This window comes from Podarcis erhardii, assembly GCF_964252035.2.
Source record: "Podarcis erhardii genome assembly, chromosome: 18".
Lineage (NCBI taxonomy): Eukaryota > Metazoa > Chordata > Lepidosauria > Squamata > Lacertidae > Podarcis > Podarcis erhardii.
Window position 1 is genome coordinate 6,699,713 of NC_138516.1, and position 26,728 is coordinate 6,726,440.

The 26,728-nt window shown below is 42.7% G+C and overlaps 1 protein-coding gene and 1 long non-coding RNA gene across 2 annotated transcripts; one reads left to right on the forward strand and one right to left on the reverse strand.

The window, feature by feature from the left end:
• Positions 1–169: 169 nt before the first annotated feature.
• On the reverse strand, positions 170–17,677 carry LOC309332987 (nicotinamide riboside kinase 2-like). The gene is made up of 8 exons (XM_081846398.1): positions 17,495–17,677; positions 10,519–10,609; positions 6,009–6,057; positions 5,610–5,781; positions 4,316–4,387; positions 2,987–3,093; positions 638–723; positions 170–531 (listed from the first exon to the last, which is right to left on the reverse strand). Exons 1-7 carry the CDS (start codon positions 17,518–17,520, stop codon positions 638–640), a joined length of 603 nt encoding a protein of 200 aa, XP_081702524.1. The 5' UTR covers positions 17,521–17,677; the 3' UTR covers positions 170–531.
• A 3,789-nt stretch (positions 17,678–21,466) lies between these two features.
• Positions 21,467–26,361, forward strand: LOC309333084. Its single transcript, XR_014152361.1, has 3 exons — positions 21,467–21,615; positions 23,666–25,326; positions 26,274–26,361. It is a non-coding gene; the product is annotated as an uncharacterized lncRNA (long non-coding RNA).
• Positions 26,362–26,728: the final 367 nt, after the last annotated feature.

The window sequence follows — 26,728 nt, forward strand, 5'->3', positions numbered from 1 at the left end:
CGCCACCCGAGTCCCTTAACTATACAAAGCTGCCTTCAAATGTCTTCTAAAGGTTGTATAGTTGCTTATCTCCTTGGCTCGGGGTGGGGTGGGGGTTGCATTAACTGTTGTGTTCTGAAGCCAAAGGAAAGGACTCCTGACGACATTCAGTAAAGCAAAACGAGAGACCAAATGTTCAAATGTTTCTTTATTGAGTATGCCGTGTGTTCTTGCACAAGCAGTTAAACAGAAGCTTATTACTGACACAAAGCTACAGACGTAAAACCAGTGGTATTTTACAGACTTCCATTATAAAAATGCGTTTTTAAAACATACACGTTTAAGCCAATGGAATATAAAATAAGTACATAAAAAACAACTGCCCGTGGTTGAGTTGTAAATGAACTACCTTATTTTTTCAATTATATACATAAAGTTATTTTCCAAAGGGCAGTGCCAAGGAAGGCATGTTCGCCTTAACATGTTTCAGTAAATATCCAAAATAGTATTTACATCAGATTTGTACATAGATCTTTCAGCTTCCCACAGATCCTGTAAAGCAAACATAAGGCAATTTAATACCCAAAGTATTATGAGGAAGATATAAAGATCAAGGTAGAAAATAACCTCCTCCCCTTTCATCCAGGAGTATATTCACCTATGAGTGATTCAAAAGCTTGTTCTGTATTTCTTTAAAGACTTCCATGTAAAGATCGTCTCTGGACTTCAGCCCATCCAGATAAACTGAAAAGAAGAACAGGCAGTTGTGAATTTCACATGCAGGGATGCCAGTAAATAAATCAACATGACAGTTTTGCATGGACGCGGGTGGTGCTGTGGGTTAAACCACAGAGCCTTGGACTTGCCGATCAGAAGCTTGGCGGTTCGAATCCCCGTGATGGGGTGAGCTCCTGTTGCTCCTGCCAACCTAGCAGTTCGAAAGCACGTCAAAGTGCAAGTAGATAAATAGGTACCACTCCGGCAGGAAGGCAAACGGCGTTTCCGTGCGCTGCTCTGGTTCGCCAGAAGCGGCTTAGTCATGCTGGCCACATAACCCGGCAGCTGTACGCCGGCTCCCTCGGCCAACAAAGCGAGATGAACGCCGCAACCCCAGAGTCGTCCACGATTAGACCTAATGGTCAGGGGTACCTTTACCTTTACCTTAAGAGATCTAACCCGCTAGAGTCAGGCTCGCAAAATGTATAACCCTGCAATCTTGCCAGCAAGTGAGTATGATCCATTGAATCCAGTGAGGCTTACTTGCTTATTCACCGGACCCTCACTCTTGCCAAAATAAAGAGGAGCTGAACACACCACTGCCCTGCTGGCTCAGTGGATTTTTGGCAGCAAGCAGGCGGTAATTTGAGTGAGGAGGTAGACTCAATGAGGGAGAAGGATCCCTGCCGATCTGGAGCTGGCTCAATTGCTTATAAAAGGGCGGCTCAACAGTGAAGTATTGTGGGAAAAGATATTTACTTATTCAAACTACGATCTGGTTGGTTCTTAGGGCTAACACCCTCACAAGGTGACAAAGGAGACAGAGGTGATTTTATTATCTATAATCAAACTTAAAAAATAAATTAATTAAGGCCGAGGGCCTTCTGGCGGTTCCCTCGCTACAAGAAGCCAAGTTACAGGGAACCAGGCAGAGGGCCTTCTCGGTAGTGGCACCCGCCCTGTGGAACACCCTCCCACCAGATGTCAAAGACAAAAATAACTAGCAAACTTTTAGATGACATCTGAAGGCAGCCCTGTTTAGAGAAGCTTTTAATGTTTAATAGGTTATTGTATTTTAGTGTTCTGTTGGAAGCCGCCCAGAGTGGCTGGGGAAACCCAGCCAGATGGGCGGGGTATAAATAATAAATTATTATTATTAATAATAAATTAATTAAGGGATATTAGCAAGCATACCAAAAACAACCCTGAAATTATTGGCTGAGAGAATTTGATTGTTTAACTATTTTTAACAATATTACTGGTGCGTCCAAAATGCCTTTGGGAAGAAGTGCAGGATATAAACTGAAGAGGCGATTGAGCAAAACTAAAAGAAATAATTTCATCACCTAGCTCAGGAGTGGGAAACCTCTAGCCCTCTGGATGGGCTGTACATACTTCTGCCTAGAAAACATGGCTCCGGGTAGTTCTCCACTTACACTGCATTTTCTAGGCATGGATCTGAGCGGTTTTGCTTTTCCCCAGCCACTCCCCCCCCCCAAAAAGCACTCTCTTCCATGCTAAATTGGAACAAAAAGCAATCCATGGGAAAACAGCTGCCTTTTGTTCCGATTCAGCACTAAAGCACGGGTTTTCCCAGGGGAAAGTGGAGGTGTGGATAAGCCCCATGTTGGACTACAAATCCCATTAAGACTTGACCGTTGGCCATTTCTGGGATTGACGGGATGTTTAGGAACAATGGGAGGGCGAAAGATTTCCCCACCCAGGGCTTTCCAAACTGTGCACCGCAGCAGATTTAGTGTGTTGGCCGCAGCGCGTAGGTATGTTGCGTGAAAGCCCCCTGTGCTCCTCCCAGGGCTGGAAAGGGGTTAGTTTGACCTCTGGTTTGCTAGTAAAACTGAATCACCATGTTTTTTGCTCTATAAGACGCACCAGACCACAAGACGCACCTAGTTTTTGGAGGAGGAAAACAAGGGAAAAAATATTCTGAATCTCAGAAGCCAGATCAGCAAGAGGGATCGCTGCACAGTGAAAGCAGCAATCCCTCTTGCTGTTCTGGCTTCTATGATAGCTGCGCAGCCTGAATTCATTCCATAAGACGTGCACACATTTCCCCTTACTTTTTAGGAGGGAAAAAGTGAGTCTTAAAGAGCAGAAATACGGTACTTTGTCGCGAAACAATGCATGTCTTAAAAATGGTGCCAGCAACGTGAGAGGTTTGGAAAGCTCTGCTCTAAGCACATTTTTTAAAAATTATCACACGCAAACACTTGCACGACACTCCAAGAGTTCTTTCTAAGTCAGATTCAAGCGACTGCAAGTTGACTCTTACCAACATCCACTTCGTTAGCCTCCATTTCCTTCCTGTGCTTAAGATACATGGGCCATACATGGCCATCGAAGAGACCAGGGGGGTCCGGTACTGTGTATTTACGTGTACTGCAAACAGAAAAGGAATTTGTTAATCTATATCAGGGGTAGGCAACCTAAGGCCCATGGGCCAGATCCAGCCCAATTGCCTTCTCAATCCGGCCCACAAAGCGTCTGGGAATCAGCGTGCTTTTACATGAGTAGAATGTGTCGTTTTATTTAAAATGCATCTCTGGCTTATTTGTGGGGCATAGGAATTCATTCATTCCCCCCAAAATATATAGTCCGGCCCCCCACATGGTTTGTGGGATGATGGACCGGCCCACAGCTGGGGCCTCAAAGAGTCAGACATGACTAATGGACTAAACAACAACTGAATTCCCACATCTGGTGTGTACAGCAGTGTCGGTAAGCACTTCTGTGCCATCAGCAACTACTAGGGTTAGATGGTTTCTCTCAATTTCTCATTTTCCCCCAGTCTTCAGTTCTCCTCATCACATCAGTTTAGATTTTATTTTTTAAAAGCCCTCATGAAAATTCGCCAGCATTTTAGTGTTGATTTCTTCTAATCTACGTATTTTTGTATGCAGTTATGTCTAACCTTAGGGATGCGGGTGGCGCTGTCGGTTAAACCACAGAGCCTAGGGCTTGCCGATCAGAAGGTCAGTGGTTCGAATCCCCGCGACGGGGTGAGCTCCCGTTACCCGGTCCCAGCTCCTGCCAACTTAGCAGTTCGAAAGCACATCAAAGTGCAAGTAGATAAATAGGTACCACTCCAGCGGGAAGGTAAACGGCGTTGCTCTGGTTCCCCAGAAGCGGCTTAGTCCTGCTGGCCACATGACCCAGAAGCTGTACGCCGGCTCCCTCGACCAATAAAGCAAGATGAGCGCCGCAACCCCAGAGTCGTCCGCGACTGGACCTAATGGTCAAGGGTCCCTTTACCTTTACCTTTACGTCTAACCTATACAATTTTGCAAGATGATTTCCCTTAATGTAATGTGGGTTTTTGTGTGTATTATTTGCCCTTCCACATGCATTTTTGTATACAGTACAAAAATCTGGAGAACTGAACTGCAAAATTCAGAGAAGTGTGACTTTTGAATCATAGAATCAGAGATGGAAGGGACCACGAGGGTTATCTCGTCCAATCCTCTGCAGCGCAGGAATCTTTTAGCTTGATGTGGAGCTCAGAAGGCTTCCAGTTCTGCAACTTGCAATCATGTCATAGGAATGAGGTGACTACGACATGAAATTTCAGCGTCGCAATATTAAAGTCGACGTCTGTTCTTACCTCCTCCTCCACTTGCATTCAGTGTATGGGACTGCTAGATAATAGCGTTTGTCGAACAAGTCAATCAGTGGCCTGCAGGTGAGAAAAATTAAGGTTCAAAATTACTTGAGAAATGACCTTTCCTAAACCACATGGTTGCATAAAATCATACTGTTGTTTGTGGTGAATAATAATATTGTGGATAGGGCAGGGGTTGTTGTTTTCGTTTGTTATTATGTTGTGTATTTTTGCGTTTTCATATTGTAAACCACCCTGTGATCTTCGGATGGTGGTGTAGAAATTTGCTAAATCAATAAAATCATTATAATCACCACCAACGATTTCTAGGGTCTCTTGTAACAGGGACCCAGAGTGGCTGGGGAAACCCAGCCAGATGGGCAGGGTATAAATAATAAATAATAAATAAATAATAATAATAATAATAATAATAATAATAATAATAATAATTATAGGTGATATATTTGCAGATGACGCTCTTATCCAAAGCTCAGCACCAGGGGTCAATAGGACAGGCAGCAACCAACTGCATACTTTAAAGTGGACGCTGGTGGCGCTGTGGTCTAAACCACTGAGCCTAGGGCTTGCTGATTGGAAGGTCGGCGGTTCGAATCCCCGCAACGGTGTGAGCTCCCGTTGCTCGGTCCCTGCTCCTGCCAACCTAGCAGTTCAAAAGCATGTCAAAGTGCAAGTAGATAAATAGGTACCACTCCGGTGGGAAGGTAAACGGCGTTTCTGTGCGCTGCTTTGGTTTCGCCAGAAGCAGCTTAGTCATGCTGGCCACATGACCCGGAAAAACTGTCTGCGGACAAAGGCTGGCTCCCTCGGCCTGTAAAGTGAGATGAGCGCCACAACCCCAGAGTCGTTTGCGACCAGACTTAATTGTCAAGGGTCCTTTACCTTTACCTTTTTTTTACTACAAAAAAAGCAAATACAGTGGTGCCTCGCAAGACGAAATTAATCCGTTCCGTGAGGCTCTTCGTATAGCGGTTTTTTCGTCTTGCGAAGCACGGCTATTAGCGGCTTAGTGGATTAGCGCTATTAGCGGTTTAGCGGCTTTTAGCGATCAGCTGTTAAGCGGCTTATCAGCGGATCAGCTGATAAGCGGCTTAGCGGCTTAGGAAAAGGGGGGGAAAAGGGAAAAAACCCCGCAAGAACTCGCAAGATTTCGTCTTGCGAAGCAAGCCCATAGGGGAATTCATTTTGCGAAGTGCCTCCAAAACGGAAAACCCTTTCGTCTAGCGGGTTTTCCGTCTTGCGAGGCGTTCGTCTTGCGGGCCACCACTGTATATCTTACCTGTAGTTGTAAAGAAGGAAACCTTCAACAATCAGTATATGGGTGTCATCAGAACTGGGCTGCTTTGATTCACAGGAAACACTCACTCCATGGGATCGTGCAAACTTCACGGGATTCTCAATCCATGCCTGAACAGTGCTCACCATCGCATCCATATCCAATGAAGCCAACACTAGGTGGGAAATATATATATATGCACACAGACACGCAGAAAAGTCAGTAAAGAAATAAAGACGAAAAACTCAAGAGTGTGAAAGTGTGTAAATTAAAGGTGTATTTATAGAATGGTGCAGATTTTACTGTTAAGTCTTTATTTAATAATATTATAGTGATAAAAATAAAATATATATACTTAGGAAAATATACATTACTGCATCCTATAGCGAACACCGCTCTTACCATCCCATTGTTTAAATCCGTCTTCCCCGACTTGTATTTGATCTTGTGGCTGAAATATAGTGACCAATAAAACATTGCTGCAAAGGCAGGGTGATCAGTTTTATCTACGATCCGATCACAACCTGGACACTACTGCAAAATACACACATACACAACGGAGGCAAAGGTGCTGACTTAGCAAAAACAGCTGTGCTGCAGAACAAACGACAATACCAACACAACCCCCAGCCCCGCCGATCCACCCTAGTCCCAAGCTAGCTGCTCTCCATTTTTTGCTATTTTTTTCTCCATTTGCCTCACCTACATGAGGACACCTGGGGTCACCCGCTGAATAGCAGGTAAGTAAGAAAGCCGATAGATAAGGGCTGATTATGGTTGGAGGGGCAGTGCCCCTTTTTGTGCTGATTCAGGGGTGGAGAACCTTGGGCCCGCCAGATGTTTAGCATCTCCAACCACAGGCAGCATGGCCAACCACAGGCAGCATGGCCAAGAGTCAAGGCTGGTGGGGGTTGTAGCCTAAGAACAGGCACCCCAAACCTTCGCCCCTCCAGATGTTTAGGACTACAATTCCCATCATCCCTGACCACTGGTCCTGTTAGCTAGGGATCATGGGAGTTGTAGGCCAAAACATCTGGAGGGCCGCAGGTTGGGGGTGCCTGCCTAAGAACATCTAAGGAGGTCAAATGTTCCCCACTGATGCCGTATTGCACCGGCCACACAGACATGTGCAGTGACTTGTGCACACAAGCATGTGTCAGTGTCCTATATGCACGAGGTAAGGTACACACATGTGATCTCCAGACCCGGCACAGATATGAAACTGCTTGTTCTCGCATATCTGAACTGGGATTCTGGGGGGAAACTTGGGAATAAATAATCATGTGGTGCATGCGGTGTAGAGAGGAAATGGAGTGGGAAAGATGGGGGGAGACTTTCTAAACTCTGTAGCAAATTAATTTTGCCAGTTTAAGCTACATTTTTGAAGTAAAACAACACCCCCGAAGAAGTACACAGGTGAAAATTATATTTTTTAACAGCTGAGTAGTGTGTTTGTGTGTGTGTGTGTGACTGCAATTCAAGTTTTACAAAATTAAAGGAATGCTGGAAGGGCATTTCTAAGGAGCAGTAATAATTTTGGTTAAAGGAAATGACAACACACATTATATACTGAAGTTCTCACCCTGGGCCAGCAGGGGGATACTGTAGATAGTTATGCAAATAAGGGATCGAAAGTGACGTTCAGTGATTGGATAGTTTTAGGAAATTGTTACAGTTACGTTGTACTGGAGCTCTATATAAGCAGGCTGACTGAACCCTTCAGTTCAGTTCTGTTCTGGCCTGTGAATAAACAAGAGCCGTTTGAAGAATCGCTGTGTTGTCTGATATGTTGACCCACAACTTAACAACACAAATGATTTGGGCTTAATGTAACTTGCTTAGAGTAGGCATACACAAGAACATATATCCGTGTTCCTAGCTCAGTGCAGTCTCCAGGATTTCAGGCAGGGATATGCCACAAATCAAATCTGGGACCTTTTGCTATACCAATGCGTTATGGCTTTCCCAAAAGGGAAAAAATAAGGTCACAGAGGGCATAAAGTGCATTCCTCTGGTGGTGGAAGGGGGACCCCCCCCAAAAAAGCATATTTCTTTTAATTAGCTACAATGGCTAATTTGGGGTGGGGTGTTAATCTACCTTTCCGCGGAGGGGAGAACTGTCCTCTGGGGTCACTTAAATTTCCAATGCTGGCCTGCTCTTCAGAATCAAATATTTTGTGACGCAAGATGAAATCTTGCACAATATACAAGAGAACAGCTGCAACAGAAAATCAGTTCTGCTGTTTTTTTAAAATCAAAGCATATGCCTGTTTGTCCGTATACATGTGTAGATACCCGGAGGGTACTCGGTTTATATAGCTGGCAGGTAAAAAACCGGAGGCAGTCCTTTTAGGTATAATCACAAACGATATTCCTAACAATGAGAGGAAAGTATTCCCTTATGCAACGACAGCTGCCAGGATGCTTATAGCAAAAAAATTGGAAAGGGAGAAAAATTCCATCAATGAAAGAATGGCAAATTAAATTTTGTGAATATATGAATCTGGCAAGACTCACAGCATTCGTAAGGGGACAATCGGACCAGAAATTATTAAATAAATGGGGATGTGCTAAAGAGTATATGAAGAAAACACTGTTCTGGAGTAAGCATATCGGTATGTAATGAATTATGCTTTGCAGGGTTAAAGAAAAAGAAAAATGGTGTAAAAAAGTATAAAGATAGACGTAATCTACATTAGACACAACAATTTAGTAAGAGTAAAAATTTTGAGGTCTTAGAACAAAGGAAGGAAGTCAATATGTGTATATGTATGTAATGACCAGATTAGACTGAAGATACGGTTTTATTTGTAGATGTGTGCTTTTTCTTTTGTTTTCTTTTTTTGTGTTCTGTTTTCTTTCTCGTTTGTATAGTATTATTTTGGATTCAATGTTTGTAATTTTTGTTATAATTTTGCATTGAAAATAAAATTTATTAATATATATGTGTGTGTGTGTATATATCTATATATATCTATAAATATCTATCTATATCTATATCTATCTATCTATATATATATATACACACCCATATATTATTTTCAATGCAAAATTATAACATATATATATAGCTGGCAGGTAGCAACTTATTAAAATGTGCAATATTGGTTTAGGCGTTTGCGTGGTCCCCTCAGCGAGAAGATCTGTTATTCCTGCATTGGAGGGGGTTGGACAAGATGGTGACCCTTGTAGTTGACCCTACAATTCTGCGATTCTGTGACTGGTATTTTCCCTGAACCTATCCCTATCCATCCCTGGCTCATCACTACCAATCATATGGAATATCTGGGTGCATTCTACGGTTCACACCCCACCCCAATTCACACAGGGTGGAAGGGAGGCCCAATCTGCCCATTTGGCCCCACGTGACCCGAGTGCGAATCCATGCCCCCAAGAACACAACTTTGCGACACGAGGAGTTTCTAGAAAGACACCTTCACGCTATACAAGAATTGCGGGAACTGTGGTTTACTCCTTGCAGATTTGCCGTATTTTTTGCTCTATAAGACTCACTTTTTCCCTCCTAAAAAGTAAGGGGAAATGTGTGTGCGTCTTATGGAGCGAATGCAGGCTGCGCAGCTATCCCAGAAGCCAGAACAGCAAGAGGGATTGCTGCTTTCACTGCGCAGCGATCCCTCTTGCTGTTCTGGCTTCTGGGATTCAGAATATTTTTTTTCTTGTTTTCCTCATCCAAAAACTAGGTGCGTCTTATGGTCTGGTGCATCTTATAGAGCGAAAAATACGGTACATTTCTACCTTTCAGTTCCCAGCACTCTCAACAATCTTCAGTGGCCAGGATTATTTGGGGTGGGGGACACACCTTGTGTGCTTTCAATGTATGGCATGCATGCAAACGTCCTTGACAGTTAGAAAATTGGACAACCACTGTTGGTAGCACATTGCACGAACCAGCCCATTGCCAGGTAACGCATTTGAACCACTACATTATATTCACAATAGAAAGATTAGAATGAATGGAATACAGTCGTAGCTTGGATCCCGAACGCCCTGGGACTCAGACATTTTGGTTCCCAAACGCCGCAAACCCAGAAGTGATTGTTCCAGTTTGCGAACGTTCTTTCGGAACCCGAACGTGCAGGAGCTTCCTGCAGCCAATCAGAAGCCGCGGTTCGGTTTCCGAATATTTCGGAAGTCGAATGGACTTCCGGAACGGATCCTGCTCGGTTTCCAAGGTGTGACTGTAGTTTCAATGGGTATACGAGAAGTGGGGGATTTTAACCTGCGTCAGCGGTTATCCCCAAAACAAGGGTGCAATTGCTATCCCAGGTTATTTAACCTGGAGTAAAAACAGTACAAATGGCTATGATCCTAACCTATTTGAGGAGGAAGCCCCCTTGGATTCAGAAGCATTTGCTTCTGAGTAGACACAGTTAAGAACTGCGCTGCAGGCAGTCACCTCCACACCATACAGTTAAGGGGATGGTTCCCCTGCAAGGAATCGTGGGAACTGTAGTTTCCTTCTCCCAGTTATCCTTGCCGGTCACAAGCTAGTTCCCAGTTTTCTTTGGGGGGGGGGAGCCATGCACTTGAAATCCACGGTGTGAATGTGCATATATCGTATTTTCCCGTGTGTATTTTTTGAGCCCAAAATTAAGAAATAATTAATTGCAACATTCCGTGTATAAGAAGACCCCCAATTTTGAACTTTGGGGGGAAATAATACACGGGAAAAATACAGTATATACGAGCCCTAAAGTTGTGGCCCGGACCAAAAATAATGAGCATCTATGCTTTTAAGGTTTTCATGCCCTCCCTGAAAAAATTGGGGTTTTTTGTAACGACAGAGCAATGCTTACCAGTTTTAGTTGTTGGACTATGCATTAAATCACATCAAATATGTCTTTGTTCGTTTGAAAAAGCAACATTAAACCAAAGGGGGTGTGATGCTTACCTTGAAGAAGTCATCTTGATGTACAACGCAACAGTTTGGGAGCGCTTGGGTAAGTCTTTTGGTCAAAGTGGTTTTGCCACCATTGGTCACCCTAGATTAAGAAAACATGAAGCAGAATTGGGGTGGGACAATGTGAGAATGGTTAACAGAGCAAGGATGCAAATTCAACGCGCATAGGAAGCCTTTGACCTTTGAGCATAGTCCCCAGTTTTCTTTGTGCACTTTAAATTATTGCACTTGGGCAAAAAAAATGAGAGGCACAAATACAAGATGGGTGACACCTGGCTTGAGAGCAGTACATGTGAGAAGGATCTAGGAGTCTTGGTTGACCACAAACTTGACATGAGCCAACAGTGTGACGCAGCAGCTAAAAAAGCCAATGCAATTCTGGGCTGCATCAATAGGAGTATAGCATCTAGATCAAGGGAAGTAATAGTGCCACTGTATTCTGCTCTGGTCAGACCTCACCTGGAGTACTGTGTCCAGTTCTGGGCACCACAGTTCAAGAAGGACACTGACAAACTGGAACGTGTCCAGAGGAGGGCAACCAAAATGGTCAAAGGCCTGGAAACGATGCCTTATGAGGAACGGCTAAGGGAGCTGGGCATGTTTAGCCTGGAGAAGAGGAGGTTAAGGGGTGATATGATAGCCATGTTCAAATATATAAAAGGATGTCACATAGAGGAGGGAGAAAGGTTGTTTTCTGCTGCTCCAGAGAAGCGGACACGGAGCAATGGATCCAAACTACAAGAAAGAAGATTCCACCTAAACCTTAGGAAGAACTTGCTGACAGTAAGAGCTGTTTGACAGTGGAATTTGCTGCCCAGGAGTGTGGTGGAGTCTCCTTCTTTGGAGGTCTTTAAGCAGAGGCTTGACAACCATATGTCAGGAGTGCTCTGATGGTGTTTCCTGCTTGGCAGGGGGTTGGACTCCATGGCCCTTGTGGTCTCTTCCAACTCTAGGATTCTATGAAATGCACAATGTAGATGTGCATATATCGTATTTTTCCGTGCATAAGACGCCCCCATGCATAAGACGAACCCCTATTTTTTGAGCCCAAAATTAAGAAATAATTATTTGCAACGTTCCGTGTATAAGACGACCTCAGACGTTCCTGCTATGATTACTAGCCGAAATCAGAACGAGATACGTGCCGAAATCGCATCAAATACGTGTTTGTTTGTTCGAAAAAAACAACATTAAACCTAAACACTTCCATTCCATTTAGAAAGACAAGGTTTTGTTCTTAACCCGCCTGCGAAGATTATCAGAGATCGCAAAGAAAGGAATATATGACAACAACAAGAAGATGAAGAAAGTAAAAAAGAGACTATCTGGATAGAACTGGATAGAACTGTTTAATTAAAGCAGTAATAGAAGTGATGTTTGGATTCTCGTCCGGAGCTTGATGTATGGGTACCCCCAACAAAATTGAAAAATTTGGCTGTATAATTTGGAATTAATGTGATCTGAAATAATGTGATATGATTGGCCTGTTAATAAAAAATTATGTTTTTTTAAAAAAAGAAAGACAAGGTTCTAATGTAAAAATTTGGATGCGTCTAGAATGACCTCGTGAATGGAAAAGGGGAAATATAGATACATACATATCTATCTATTAAGATGAAAATAATACTGAAATACAGATAAAATATGAAATGTGAAAGGAAGTGTTGAGAGAGTGATGGAAGTCTAATATTGCTATTATTTTGTAAAATAAGTGTTTATTGTATTGAAATATTATAGTTTTCTTTATTCTTTTACTGCCTACTTTTCTTTGCAATTTTCCTTCTTTTTCTTCTTTATCCCTCCCCCACTTTATATTATTCTTTATGTATGGTTTGGTATTGATGTATTTACTTTGTAATAAAAAAAAGTTTAAAAAGAATTATTTTTACACAGATTAACCTCTCAATGGAAGAGAGAAATTTTTTCTTTTTTTAAAAAAAAGATATTTACTAAGGAGTAAGCCCCACTGTACTGAGCGGGGTTTACTCCCATGTAAAACAATACATACAGAAGAAACACTGAAAGATTGGCAATATAATTTTTTTTGAAATGATTGAATTAGCAAAAATGACGGCAACAATTAAAATACAATCTAATCAAAATCTCAAACAGGAATGGAAATGTGTAGAAGCATACATGACCAAAAGATGCTACAACAAGAATTTATTGATATGTATAGACTGATTTCGCAAATAAGCTAAGCAGATATATAAGATTGAATGTTTAATTATTAAGATACAAAATTACAATCTCAATATTAAAGTTACAAAGTAATAACAAGGAAGTCATGCACGGGTGGAGGCAGGAAATACGAAATAGATAAATGTTGGTACATAATGAAATGTGAAAATGTGAATTTAGGAATATAATGTATATGTATCAATATGCAAAATTTCATATATGTATTGCAACATTAGTAATAAAGTGCAAAAAAAGGACAAAAAAAGGGAACAGAGAAATTCTTTTCTTTTCTTTTTAAAAACATTTACTCAGGAGTAAGCCCCACTGCACTGAGCGGGGTTTACTCCCATGTAAAACAACAGTAGTATTATTCTTATTTTTCCCGCCTCTTTCTTGCAGTCTTTCCCAAACATGGTAAAAGGGGGGCGGAGCCTCAAGAAATGGCGTGTTCGAAGCTCGTCCTCCTATTGGCTGGCGCGGCTCCCGCCAGTATTAACGGACTTCGGTTCCGGGCGATTGCATTCGCGCGCGCGCGCGGCGGGGCGGGGCGGGGCGGGGGCCGAGGTTATAAAAGCTTCCCCGCCTCGTCGGTTAATTAATATGGCGGGTGGCTGGGCGGGAGAAGGCGGGAAGAAGCAGAGATATCTATATATTTGCTTCAGAGAGAGCGGAATGATTTCTAGCTCCCCCCTTCATTTATTTTCCTTTTCATTGTTTACTAAATACTGTATAGATTAATACGGATTAGTAAATAAAACAGAAGAAAATAAATATGTATTTTTATTATAAAAAAAAACCACCACCTATCAGCTGCCTCAGTACATAGCTGTCAACGTTTTCCCCTTTTTAAGGGAAATTTCCTTATTCCGAATAAGAAAAGGGAAAAAGTTGACAGCCATGCCTCTGTATATTCGCTTATACCCTGTCATATTTATTCTGGGAGTCCTGTATTCACTTTGAAATTAAAGGATATAAACAGGTTTAGTGGGTCTACTCGCTTGAGGGGGGAGAAAATTACATTTAAAAAAGAAATGAGGTAGAAAAAGATTTTTCTCCCATCAAGGATGTCCACTGGACATTTATGGAACATACTAATAGTTATTTCTATCTTGCCTTTTCCCTGATGGGACTCAAGGCGGCTTACAGATTTATTTGTTTTTTTAAAGCAAAAACGAGAAGCGTCTAAAAACGTGGAAAAAAAGCCAGTCATAAAAAAGAACAACTATAATAATAATAATATTTTTTATTTATACACCGCCCTCCCCAGCCAAGGCCGGGCTCAGAGCGGCTTACAAGCAATAAAAAAATAATAATAAATAATAAAATAATAATAATAAAATAATAAAAACAAGTTGAATGATTACAACTTAAAAACAACATTAAAATACTGAAACATTAAAATATTAAAATGTAGCCTCATTGCAGGAGGAGAAGGAAAAAAGGAGAGGGTAGGAATCAAAATCAAACGATGCAGAGATAGAATTAAAACAGTATATTCGTGTTTAAAATGCACCAATGATTATGATAAAAATCTAATTGAAATTAGATTTTTTTCAAACAAACAACCTGAGTCTAATGAGGAAACTTAATGAGAAACCTAAAGTGAGAGATTAGAAAGAAAATATCCTAGAGGGCTGGAGGGGGGCAAAAGCAATTTTGGGTTTCTGCCAATTTTTCCTGGCATTATTCCTGATTATAAACTGTTTGGGGCAGAGACCTCTCTGCTTTTTGCAAGAAGCTACAGCTCCCTCTCCATTTACTCCGGAGTAAGCCGCTAGTAACTAGATATTCTGCTTTTTTTTAGCTCCCCATCCTAGCCGGCTCCCATAACAAGAAGAATTTATTATTATAATAAATTATAATAACTTAAGATCTGGCGGTGGGTTTGTTACCCTCACTAAAAAAAACAACAACCCTTTTTGTAAGATCCTGGAGGCAAGCGACTCATGGCTGCTCTTTATTTTATTTTTTGCCCACCCGCCCACCTAAAATGAATGCTGTGAATTAAAAGGAAGCTCAAATTGAAGTAATACCATGCTATAAAATATATAGCATTTTATTGGGTTGCTGTTTTTATTTTGATTATTTATATTGTGGTTTTTAGGTTGATCTTTTCTGTGAACCGCCCTTAGACCTCTGGGTATAGGGCAGTATATTATTATTATTATTATTATTATTATTATTATTATTTATATATATTGTGGTTTTTATGTTGATCTTTTCCGTGAATTGCCCTGAGACCTCCGGGTATAGGGCGGTATATTATTATTATTATTATTATTATTATTATTATTATTATTATTAGCATCTAATAGGCATTGCACAGTAATAATGGGTTTAAGGAAGCTCAACCTATGGTTGGGCAAAGGGAGTCTTGCAGGCTCTGAAAGCATTTTTGGCTTGGCTTTGAAACAGAAGGAAATGGCTGTGCTTTTTTTAAAAAGTACATCCCCCCCCCAATAATCCACATTTTGACATTTATTGTGGAATTGGTGCACCTTCCTGCCTGCAAGTTCGTCCTCCCCCTCCCCATTAGTATCATTATTATTTCAAAATGCCAGGCTGCATCCCTAATTCAGTCCAGATTTTATCCTTTCTGGGGGGAATCTGGTAAATTAGGAAAGCAAGCACCTGTCGCAACACACCTCCAGATGAAAACACTTCCTGGAAATTTACTTCCCTTGTGTAAATCCATTAAAATAATAATGATATTTTATATCTCATCTCCCACCCCCACTGTTTTTATCCTGCCAGGGCTGCGGGTTGAGATTCCTGCATTGTACATAGCTGTCAACGTTTCCCTTTTCTTGCGAGGAATCCTATTCGGAATAAGGGAATTTCCCTTAAAAATGAGGAAAAGTTGGCAGCTATGGCATTGTAGCGGGTTGGACTGGATGACCCTCGGGGTCCCTTCCAAATCTGCAATTCTGGGATTCTTAAGGTTTGCCAGAGTGGAGGGGCTTTGAAAGCGGAACCTCCTACATCCCATAGGCTTTAACAATCTCAAAGCTCGTGTTGGCCGAATGCACCCCAATTACCGTGTTTTTCGCCCTATAGGACGCACTTCTCCCCCTCCAGAAATGAAAGGGAAATCTGGGTGCGTCCTATGGGGCGAATACAGGCTTTCGCTGAAGCTTGGAGAGTGAGAGGGGTCGTGCGCACCGACCCCTCTCGCTCTCCAGGCTTCAGGAAGACATCCGCAGCCTAGGCAGCCCTGTGGGAGGTCCCGCAGGGATGTCTAGGCTGCGGATAGCAGCCTGCTTCCCGGAGCGTCGGGCGCCCTGAAAGCAGAGTGCCCGGCGCTTCGGGAACACATCCGCAGCGTGGGGAGCCCTGCGGGAGTTCCCCGCAGGGCTCCCCACGCTGCGGATAGCAGCCTGCCGCCCGGTGGGTGGGGCGTCCTGAAGCAGAGCGCCCCGCGCGCCGGACAGACATTGGCCAGCCCCACAAGCTCGGGGGACAGCAGGGAGGCGCAGCGCCGCCATCCCGCTGTTCCCCGACCTGGTTCGGTTTCCCCGACCTGCTTTGGGGGGGGGGGAAATAAAGGGGGAAAAATTCCTTTATTTCCCCCCAAAAAAACTAGGTGCGTCCTATGGGACGGAGCGTCCTATGGGACGAAAAATGCGGTAATACAAAGCGGTACTTCTCAATCATGCGCTGTAATAAGGTTATTGGCATACAAAATAGGGCGGCATAAGTTAAAATATGTTAAGACAATTATATATTAAAGGGGAAAATAAGGTTAGAATATGTTAAGATAAATTACAGGACAGAAAACAGAGGAAGATGGAAAGGAATTGCTGAAACAGTTGATTAAAGTGGAATACAAAAAGGGAGGTGTGAGGAGGTCGCTGAAACAAGTAAATGAAAGTTAAGATACTGAACTTATTAGACGTTTTTTAAAATTGTGTTTGTTTGGTTTTGTTAATTTAATGTTTGGGGGTTGGTGTTGTGTGGTGTTTTTGTTTTTGTATTGTATTGTTTTGCTTTGTTTAATTCTTTGTTTTTCTTTTGCAGTTTTTAAAATGTTAATAAATATTATTTTAAAAAAACAAAAACAAAATAGGGCAGACTATATCATTACTATTCCTGCTCTGCAAGGTTTTCTAAATGCTGTTAACGAAAGTATTAGGGTTGCAGGCACTGCCTGGATTGTTGCCTATTAATGGAGGTGGTGGTGGTGGGGAATTAATATCTCAGTGTCTCGGCCAGGCTCCAGATCTATCCCAAATACTCACACGAAAGCAAATTTAGGAAAGGACATAGACAGATGTCCCCCCGCAATTTCATTCCGCGCATTGCAACAGGAATTCTTTCAATAGTTTTCTTTTCCTGCAGGTTACACCAGGCGCCTTCTCTCTCCTCCCCACCCCATTACATTATTACATCTCCCATTATTAAAAGCGATGCTTTGGGGTTTTATGAAATAGTAGAATAAAAGTTAAGTGATGCCTTTTAATTGGCTATTCAAGATTCCCTCTTTTAGGCTTCCAAATCCCATTTTTTGGCCATGGTTAGTTGACTCCTCATCTCATTATTTCATACATAAACACTGAGAAAGAACGGGTAATACTTTTGAAAACATCACTACATCTGTCCAAACTACATTTTTTAAAATTATTATTATTATTATTATTACAGAGCCTGGAGGTTTTCATGGAATTCTTGAGCCTAACTTCTGTTTGCAAACTTGGCTTTTGTCCAAGGCGTAAAGCACATTGGCGCATTTCGAATCCCGGAGCATGCAAAAGTACAAAACGCAACGAGGGATGCAGCAACAACCTACCCTCCAATTCCTATGATGTACTTCATCTTCTTCCTGTTTTTTTTCCTTCTTCTTGAGGCGGGAATGTAGAAAACGAACGGAGGAAAAGCACTGGAGGCCTCTTGCCCTAAACCCTGTGCTCTGCTCTGCTCAGCTATTTCATTCAGGAAAAAAAGGCGTGTGTGCCTGTAATTTATACAGCACTGCAGCAATGGCCTCTCCCCTTTCCTTTCCTCCCCCCCCTCCCCAGCCCATGCGGCTGGTGGAAAAGCACAAATATCTCTCCAGAGCACAAGGGGCGCACAGTTCAGCCAATGCGCAGAAGTCATGCGCAGTCGCCTTGCACCTGTTAGGCACTTTTCACATCTCCTCGCTCACTTCTCACTTGCTTTGTTATAAATAGCTTCTGGTGGCTGCCTTTCCTTTGCCTAAAATTAGTAACGGGGACACAGAAATGTCACCTATTTCTTTTATCCGTTTAGGATTCTATGGCAGAATTCCCTAGAAGTACAGCAGTGTTTTTCCTCCCTAATTTTGGTTCCTCTTGTTTCATTTTTTGTCGGTTAAATGTTCAGTTGGGGTTGGCGGTTACTTTGATTTGGGTTATAACTACAAACTGTTTATTGTTGCTGTTGTTACTGCTTTTCACTGATTTATTGGTTTATATGTTGCTTGTATAGGATATCTTGTTTCTTTAATGTTTGACGATTTGTTGCATTTTATATGTTGTAAGCCGCCCAGAGTGGCTAGGGAGACCCAGCCAGATGGGCGGGATATAAATTAAAAATTATTATTATTATTATTATTACTCCTCCTAAATACTCGGAACAGGCTTGCTTATTATTTAATTAATTATCTAATCCATGTAAGCCTTTAATCATAGGGCTTATTTATTTAAATCTTCTTTTTAATAATATTTTTATTAGGTTTTCAACAACAAAAAACACTCAACAACAAATACAGTACCAACCACAAACAAAGAAAGTTGTACACAAAATCAGTGTCCCATAGAATGGGATTCTCTGAACCCTGTGACTTCCCTCCTCACCTCACCCCTGGTTCCTTAAATTTTCTTTTTAACTGCATATCATTTCTACTCCAAATTTATTATTTTTGCCTCAGATTTCCTTTACTACAGTATTTCTAAAATGGCAAGTGATTTTTAAAAATTTTTAAAAATCCTGCCAGTGTATTAACCTGTTTACAATACTTTTGCAAATACATAATAAAAAAAATCCTTCCAGTAGCACCTTAAAGTATGCACACGAAAGCTCATACCTAGAACTAACTTAGTTGGTCTTTAAGGTGCTACTGGAAGGAATTTTTTTATTTTGTTTTGACTATGGCAGACCAACACGGCTACCTATCTGTATTTGCAAATACATAATCAACATTTCCCATTCTTTTTAAAATTTCTTGTCGTCTTGATTTCTAAGCTTTCCAGTTAATTTCGCCATTTCAACATAGTCCGTTAACTTGGTTTATTTATACAGTGGTACTGTACCTTGGTTTACGAACTTAATCCGTTCCGGAAGTCTGTTCTTATCTTAAACCAAGGCGTTCTTAAACCAAGGCATGCTTTCCCATAGCAGCGGGGGACTCAATTTACACTCAGCAGCAAGTGGAATATGTTCTGCTTCCAATATGTTCTGCACCACAGTTCAAGAAGGACACTGACAAACTGGAGCGTGTCCAGAGGAGGGCAACCAAAATGGTCAAAGGCCTGGAAACGATGCCTTATGAGGAACGGCTAAGGGAGAGCTGGGCATGTTTAGCCTGGAGAAGAGGAGGTTAAGGGGTGATATGATAGCCATGTTCAAATATATAAAAGGATGTCACCTAGAGGAGGGAGAAAGGTTGTTTTCTGCTGCTCCAGAGAAGCGGACACGGAGCAATGGCTCCAAACTACAAGAAAGAAGATTCCACCTAAACATTAGGAAGAACTTCCTGACAGTAAGAGCTGTTTGACAGTGGAATTTGCTGCCAAGGAGTGTGGTGGAGTCTCCTTCTTTGGAGGTCTTTAAGCAGAGGCTTGACAACCATATGTCAGGAGTGCTCTGATGGTGTTTCCTGCTTGGCAGGGGGTTGGACTCGATGGCCCTTGTGGTCTCTTCCAACTCTAGGATTCTATGATTCAATACAAAGTTCACAAACCAAAACACCTACTTCTGGATTCGCAGCATTCTTCATCCAAGTTGTTCATAAACTAAGCTGTTCTTAAACCAAGGTACTACTGTATGTATCTTCAATCTATATCCTGCCCTTCCGCCTGAAGCAGCAAACACATCAACACACACACACACACACACACACACACACACATATATATTCTCAAAGCAGATATAGACATTCTTAAAACAGTTGCCCCGAGTATGTCAGGAACAGCTATAAAATGCATGGGTAAAAAAAGGAATGTTTTTAAATTTCTCATGGGAGCCACTAATGAAGGATCCAGATGCATCTCACAGGGGAGGGCGTTCCACAAATGAGAATCTGAAACAGCTGATATCTACAGTACTTGCACATTTTCTCTAAACGTCTGTGTGCGAGGCTGCTAAGCGATTTACTGGCCCAGTGCAAAGCAAACCAAGCCGAGACTTGGTTGGCGCAACGCGGCAGATTCAGTGGTGTACCCACAACCCTGCTAGCTGGTGCCTCTTCGGGTGGAAGCAGAAAACCGCCAATTCCCGGCCGTGGAAGCGACAAACTGGTGCAGGTAGCTTAGGGCCCCGCTCTCTTGGGGGCCCCCAAAAAAATTTAAAGGAAAAGAACACCTGGATGTACATTTCCAAAATATAAGATAAAAAAACGAATAAAATAAAGCCTACATACAGCAACAGTGTTTTGTGTTGTGTAGGCTCCTATGATGTAAGTCATGGGCCCCGCCTGCTAGCCTGCTCCCTAAAATATCACTGGTTTGCTCATTTCTATATATAGGGTGCCTACATCCTGCTATTTATAATTATTAGTAGTTTGCATCATATATTGACACCTATTATTATTTCATGTGATTGTAAGTTTCTATAGACTAGGTTATTAGTGTTTGTAAATTGTGTTTCTAAAGGAACTTTTGTTATTGCCAAATGCCAATGTGTTTGCATTATTAAGTTTATTATTAAGAGCTTAATAATTTGTTTCACTATGAATATACTGCTCCTTAATTGTATTTCAGTTCAACAATTCCTTTGATAAAATACTTATTTTGTTATGTGCAAATGGCTTTAGATACCCATTAGGTCCATAAATGTCCATATAGTGTATATTCAACACAACCAAACAGCGACAATTTGTTGTTGGCAAAGGACAGCTGGACATAGAAAGGGCTCCTTCAGGAGCTTAGGGCTTCATCAAACCTAAATCTGGCCCTGGGTACAGCAGAGGAAACCCGGTTCAGGCCCCCCATGAGGAAACAGGTAGCTTTGGGTGAAGCCGATTTATCACTTTTTCCCATTCTGCCTCCATGACGGCCTGTTCTGAAACCTTGTGAATGCACTTGGCACTAATGCTTAATAGTATTTGCTCTTGCTTTTGAATTCTGGTGCTGGAGGAGACTCTTGAGAATCCCATGGACTGCAAGAAGATCCAACCTCTCCATTCTGAAGGAAATCAGCCCTGAGTGCTCACTGGAAGGACAGATCCTGAAGCTGAGGCTCCAAGACTTTGGCCACCTCATGAGAAGAGAAGACTCCCTGGAAAAGACCCTGATGTTGGGAAAGATGGAGGGCGCATGGAGAAGGGGACGACAGAGGACGAGATGGTGGGGCAGTGTTCTCGAAGCTACCAGCATGAGTTTGACCAAACTGCGGGAGGCAGTGGAAGGCAGGAGGGTCTGGCGTGCTCTGGTCCAGGGGGTCACGAAGAGTCGGACACGACTAAATGACTGAACAACAAGTATTTGCTCTGCTTCTGGCAGGTTTAGCAGGAAAGCAGAACTCTTTGTGAGGCACGGCAGCGCACAGCAGAAGAAGACCTCTGCCAGAGCCAAACATTCTCCAGCAGCACAGATCAGGGGTTCAGATTGCTCCATAATTGCCTCAAATAATTGCCATCAAATTATTTCTATTTAAACAGAAACGTTCCAAGATCCATCACACAGCCCCTAACATACTGCAATCAAGTTGCCTCTCTCTTTATTCCTCATGGTATATAAACGCCACATCATTTTTATTAGAATAATTGAATTGTAGAATTGGAAAGGGACCCCGAGAGTAATCTAGTCCAACCCTTTGCAATGCAGTAATCTTTTGCCCCTTGTGGGGCTCAAACCCACAACCCTGAAATGAAGTCTCATGCTCTACCTACAGAGCTATCCCAGGTTCCAGTAACAGATTATAATTTAGGAAGTTACATGATAGTGATGGGACACCAGGTGATATTGGACTCCCAGCTCCCATTAGCCTCAGCCAGCATGGCCAATGATCAGGAATGATGGGATTTGTAGTCTAAGAAGACTACAAAGAGGAGGGCAACCAAAATGGTCAAAGGCCTGGAAACGATGCCTTATGAGGAACGGCTAAGGGAGCTGGGCATGTTTAGCCTGGAGAAGAGGAGGTTAAGGGGGGATATGATAGCCATGTTCAAATATATAAAAGGAGGTCACATAGAGGAGGGAGAAAGGTTGTTTTCTGCTGCTCCAGAGAAGCGGACACGGAGCAATGGCTCCAAACTACAAGAAAGAAGATTCCACCTAAACATTAGGAAGAACTTCCTGACAGTAAGAGCTGTTCGACAGTGGAATTTGCTGCCAAGGAGAATGGTGGAGTCTCCTTCTTTGGAGGTCTTTAAGCAGAGGCTTGACAACCATATGTCAGGAGTGCTCTGATGGTGTTTCCTGCTTGGCAGGGGGTTGGACTCGATGGCCCTTCTCGTCTCTTCCAACTCTAGGATTCTAGGATTCTATGATAAGAGCTAGAGAGCTCCATGCATGTTCTCCAGCTCTACACTAAAGTATGGGCGGTGTGAATCTCACCCGTTCATGTTGTTGTTGTTGTTGTTGTTGTTGTTGTTGTTGTTAATGTCACTATTAAATAGCAAGGCATTTGGCTATTCTTCAGACTCCAGTAAGCCCCTTTTCTGAGTTAGATGGTACTTTGACCCTGACTCCATGTGATCCATACCACCATGAGTTTATAACTGTGGGGGGCTGGGCTCAAAAGTGTATACAGTGGATGCTCAGGTTGCGAACATGATCCATGCAACCCGCAGTGTTTGCAACCTGCAGCTGTGCGTCTGCACATGCGTAAAGCGTGATTCAGTGCGTCTGCGCATGCACGACCACCGAATCCTGGAAGTAACCCGTTCCGGTACTTCCGGGTTTCGGCGGTCCGTAACCCAAGAAAACGCAACCTGAAGCGTCTCTAACATGAAGTATGACTATAAAAAGTACAGTGGTACCTTGGTTCTCAAACTTAATCCACCCCAGAGGTCCATTCCAAAACCAAAGCGTTCCAAAGCCAAGGTGTGCTTTCCCATAGAAAATAATACAAAATGGATTAATCCGTTCCAGACGTTTTAAATAAACAACCCCTAAAACAGCAATTTAACATGAATTTTACTCTCTAACGAGACCATTGATCCATAAAATGAAAGCAATAAACAATGTACAGTGGAGCCTCCGGATACGAATTTGATTCATTCCAGGGGTCCGTGCGCACCCTGGAAATTTCGTAAGCAGAGGTGCTGCTTCTACATGCGCAGTGCGCTTCTGCACATGCGTGCACGGCAAAACCCAGAAGAATACACTTCCGGGTTTGCCCCATTCGCAACCCGAAAGTTATATTACCCGAGGGCCCACTGTATTGCGGTCACACAGTCAAACAGTAGCTGAACTGGGTTCCACAAAGTCACAAAAACAAGAGAGTCACAAAAACACAAAATAAATAGCAAAAACAGACACTCAAAACAGAAGTGTGGCACTCAAAACGGAGCACTTCGGCTTCCAAAAGAAGCAAACCGGAACACTTCTGGGCTTGCAGTGTTTAGGTTCCAAGTTTTTTGAGTGCCAAGGCGTTTGAGAACCAAGGTACCACTGTATATTACGGGGACTGAACCTGCAACCTTGGCATCATCAGCACCATGCTCTAACCAACTGAGCCACCCTGCGCTATTACGGTGTCAAGAATATAGTGCAGCAGCCAGCTACGATAAAACAGCTGTATGGAGCGGCCACGACTCTTCTTCTTCCCACCCCAGCTTGGAAAGAAATATTGGCACATTTTTCATCGGTGCTTGTGGAAAACACAGCAATGGGCACCCAGAGCCTGGTGCGTCTCACCAAGGACGTCTTGTCTCTTTCCACCTGCACATTTGGCGTTTCTCATAAAAGCAGCCGCTAATCCCCTTTCAGTTGCGCACTGCACACTTATAAGTCATAGTTTAGTTACAGTGGTATGTGGCAAAGTTTATCCGGCACACTCGCCCGTCACGTTCCTCGGAGTCAGGCGGTTCGTATGAGAGAGGAAGTCACTGCCAAGAACAAATGACGTTCCCTCCTGCTAGTGCTCACCCACATTTCTGGGCTCACCATCTAGGGCAGAAACTAAATGTGATAGGAGGTCAGCTAAAACACTTCGAATGACTTTTTTAAAACAACAACAAGGCGTTGTAAAAAGCCTCCATCATCTCTAGGTGGGTCTGGGAAAGATGCCTGTCTCTCAGATGACGAGGACTGAAGTTCAGCGGAAGAGCACATGTTCCACCTCTGACATCGCTAGTTAGAGGTGAGCAAGACTCTCTCGTCTGCTGCCAGCCTGAGCAAAAGGGACAAATGGTTTGCATGCCCTCTGCTCCCAGTCACTATTTTTCATCGCATCTTGCCTGCCTGGTTTTGGTAAAGGCTGTTCCGAAAACTCCTGCTATCTCGGGAAGTACAGCAGATCTTTTTAAAAACAAACAAACAATTTTTTATGACTTTAAATACAACAGACATATTTCTTGTTGAAGACTCGGCGTTTTTAATGAAATATCCACAGGTTTTCTTGGCTTCAAAGCAAGAAAAATGACCGCCGCCACACGCCGTTAACAGCAAACTGTATTTCCTAGAGTTAAATCACCTAAATACGAAACACATTAGGACAGGGGTGGAGGACTTAATTCGTCCTCGCAGTTTTACAAGAATGTTTTCGGACGGCGGAGCTCCACTTTTAAACACAAGGAAATTGTAGGTGTGTGCTGTTTTGTGCCCGGTCTTGATGACGGGAAACTTCACTTTGATAATGGCATGCTCTGTTACAAGGAATATACAAAAAGAAAAACCCCACATGTATTTACATTTGTAAATATGTCGAACATTGATTTTTTCCCCTCTCTCTCCTCTGACATATACATCACACCTGTAAGCAAAAGTCTTTGAGGCAAGAGGAAGGAATGAGAGGTTAGGAATTGTACTGAGGTATGCTCAAAAATAGTACACCATTTTCCATTTTATGGCACAGCAGCAGAACCCTACCTCTCAGGGTTGTCGTGAGGGAGAAAGTGAGAGAAGAAGAGGAGAATTGCACATGCTGATTTTTGCCCTTTGGAAGAAAGGTGGTTTGCAAATGTAAGGGATGAATGGAAAGAAATAGATTGCACAGCTTTCTGCCAGGGAGGGGGCAACAAACAACATTATGAAATCCTAGCGTTCATATATCAGTTTTGGATTTTGACCTTTGCAAATCGGTGAACACTGTTGCGATCTCACCACTGTGTGACACAGCAACACATCTTGTGGTTGAAAAGCCACCCGCTTTATAACTACCTTAATTTATCAGCATTGTGGTATTGCTAAAAAAAGAAGATTTTACCTCTCCATCGCAAACAGATATGTTTCTGATATTAGGTCAGTACGGAGGAACAGAAAGCATGAAACAACTGTTTCCTGTCCCTTAAACACATGGAAAAACGTTGCTCAGATTGTTGAGTGCTTAAATATAATATCTTACAGTATCTTCATTCCAGTTTGATGCAAAACATTTTACTGTGTGAATGTGCTTCTTTAATCAAGTCTGCCCATTATTATTCTCCATAGTCCTTTTTACATTTTTCAGTGATGGATTTGTACCATTATGCTTGTCTATTCAAAGAAAGGCAACCTTATTTTTGCAGGTGACAGTCCATTTAAACACCTGTCAAAGAACAGTTCTCTGTTTATTAAATAGAGTATTTGAAGGGGAAAGCCCTAAGTCTATCTTAAAGATAAACAGTCCTATGAAGGGAGAAATGAGGGGCGTTGAAGTTGTGGCGCATGCAGGTAACTTGGTGATAGCCTTCCCCACCGTGCAGCGGCGTAGCGTGGGTTGTCAGCACCCAGGGCAAGGCAAGTAATTTGCGCCCCCTAACCCAGGCCAAGGCCAGTAATTTGCGCCCCTAACCCCTAACCTGCCGCCGCTGCCAGCTTCTTGCTGCTGCCTGGACTGGGGTACTCTTCAGTGACTCCGGAGGCGGCGAGCGCGCCCCCCCAGATGTTGCGCCCGGTGCGGCCGGCCCCCCCTGCACCCCCACGCTACGCCACTGCCACCGTGGTGAGATGGACTGCACTTCTTTCAGCTATTCTAAATTTAGATAAAGGTAAAGGGACCCCTGACCATTAGGTCCAGTCGTGACCGACTCTGGGGTTGCGGCACTCATCTCGCTTTACTGGCCGAGGGAGCCAGCGTACAGCTCCCGGGTCATGTGGCCAGCAGGACTAAGCCGCTTCTGGCGAACCAGAGCAGCGCACGGAACCGCCGTTTACCTTCCCGCCGAAGCGGTACCTATTTATCTACTTGCACTTCGACGTGCTTTCTACATTTCTAAATTTACAGCTATACATTTAAATCAGCATATGCAAATTTCATGCAAATGTGTGTCCTTCCCCCCCACTTCCCCTTCATAATTTAATCTACTAATTTTAGCTCAAAGCAAAATCCAATTTACATTCCCTTTTTGGAGTCCCACCTATTCCACCCCACCCCAGATGAAAAAAATATCTCAAAACCGATCAGAGAATGTGGATAAAAAGCGCAATTGCGCAAATTCAGCATTTGGTTAAGGAAAAGCTAGGTTTTTACAAACCTGTGCCTTGCTCTTCCAGGGGAAGAAAATACTGTATGTGCCAAAAATGTAGCAGTTTTTGGTACAGTGAGGACAACCCCCCCCCCAAAAAAAGTTTAAATGCTCCGCAAAGTGAGTTTTGATTATGATACGGCCGGAGTGAATCAATAGGTGAGGATGTATAACTATTTAGAATAAGTGTTTATCTAATCCAGAATTTTTATTTCCTTTTTCTGATACTGA

What these genes read in the sequence shown, in the direction of transcription:
- LOC309332987 (XM_081846398.1), bottom strand. Translation starts at nt 17,520, where the DNA reads ATGAAGTACATCATAGGAATTGGAGG. An exon ending in TACATCATAGGAATTGGAGG is followed by an intron (nt 10,610 to 17,494) that starts GTAGGTTGTTGC and finishes TTCTTAATCTAG; the next exon opens with GGTGACCAATGGTGGCAAAA. An exon ending in TTCCTTCTTTACAACTACAG is followed by an intron (nt 4,388 to 5,609) that starts GTAAGATATACA and finishes TCTCACCTGCAG; the next exon opens with GCCACTGATTGACTTGTTCG.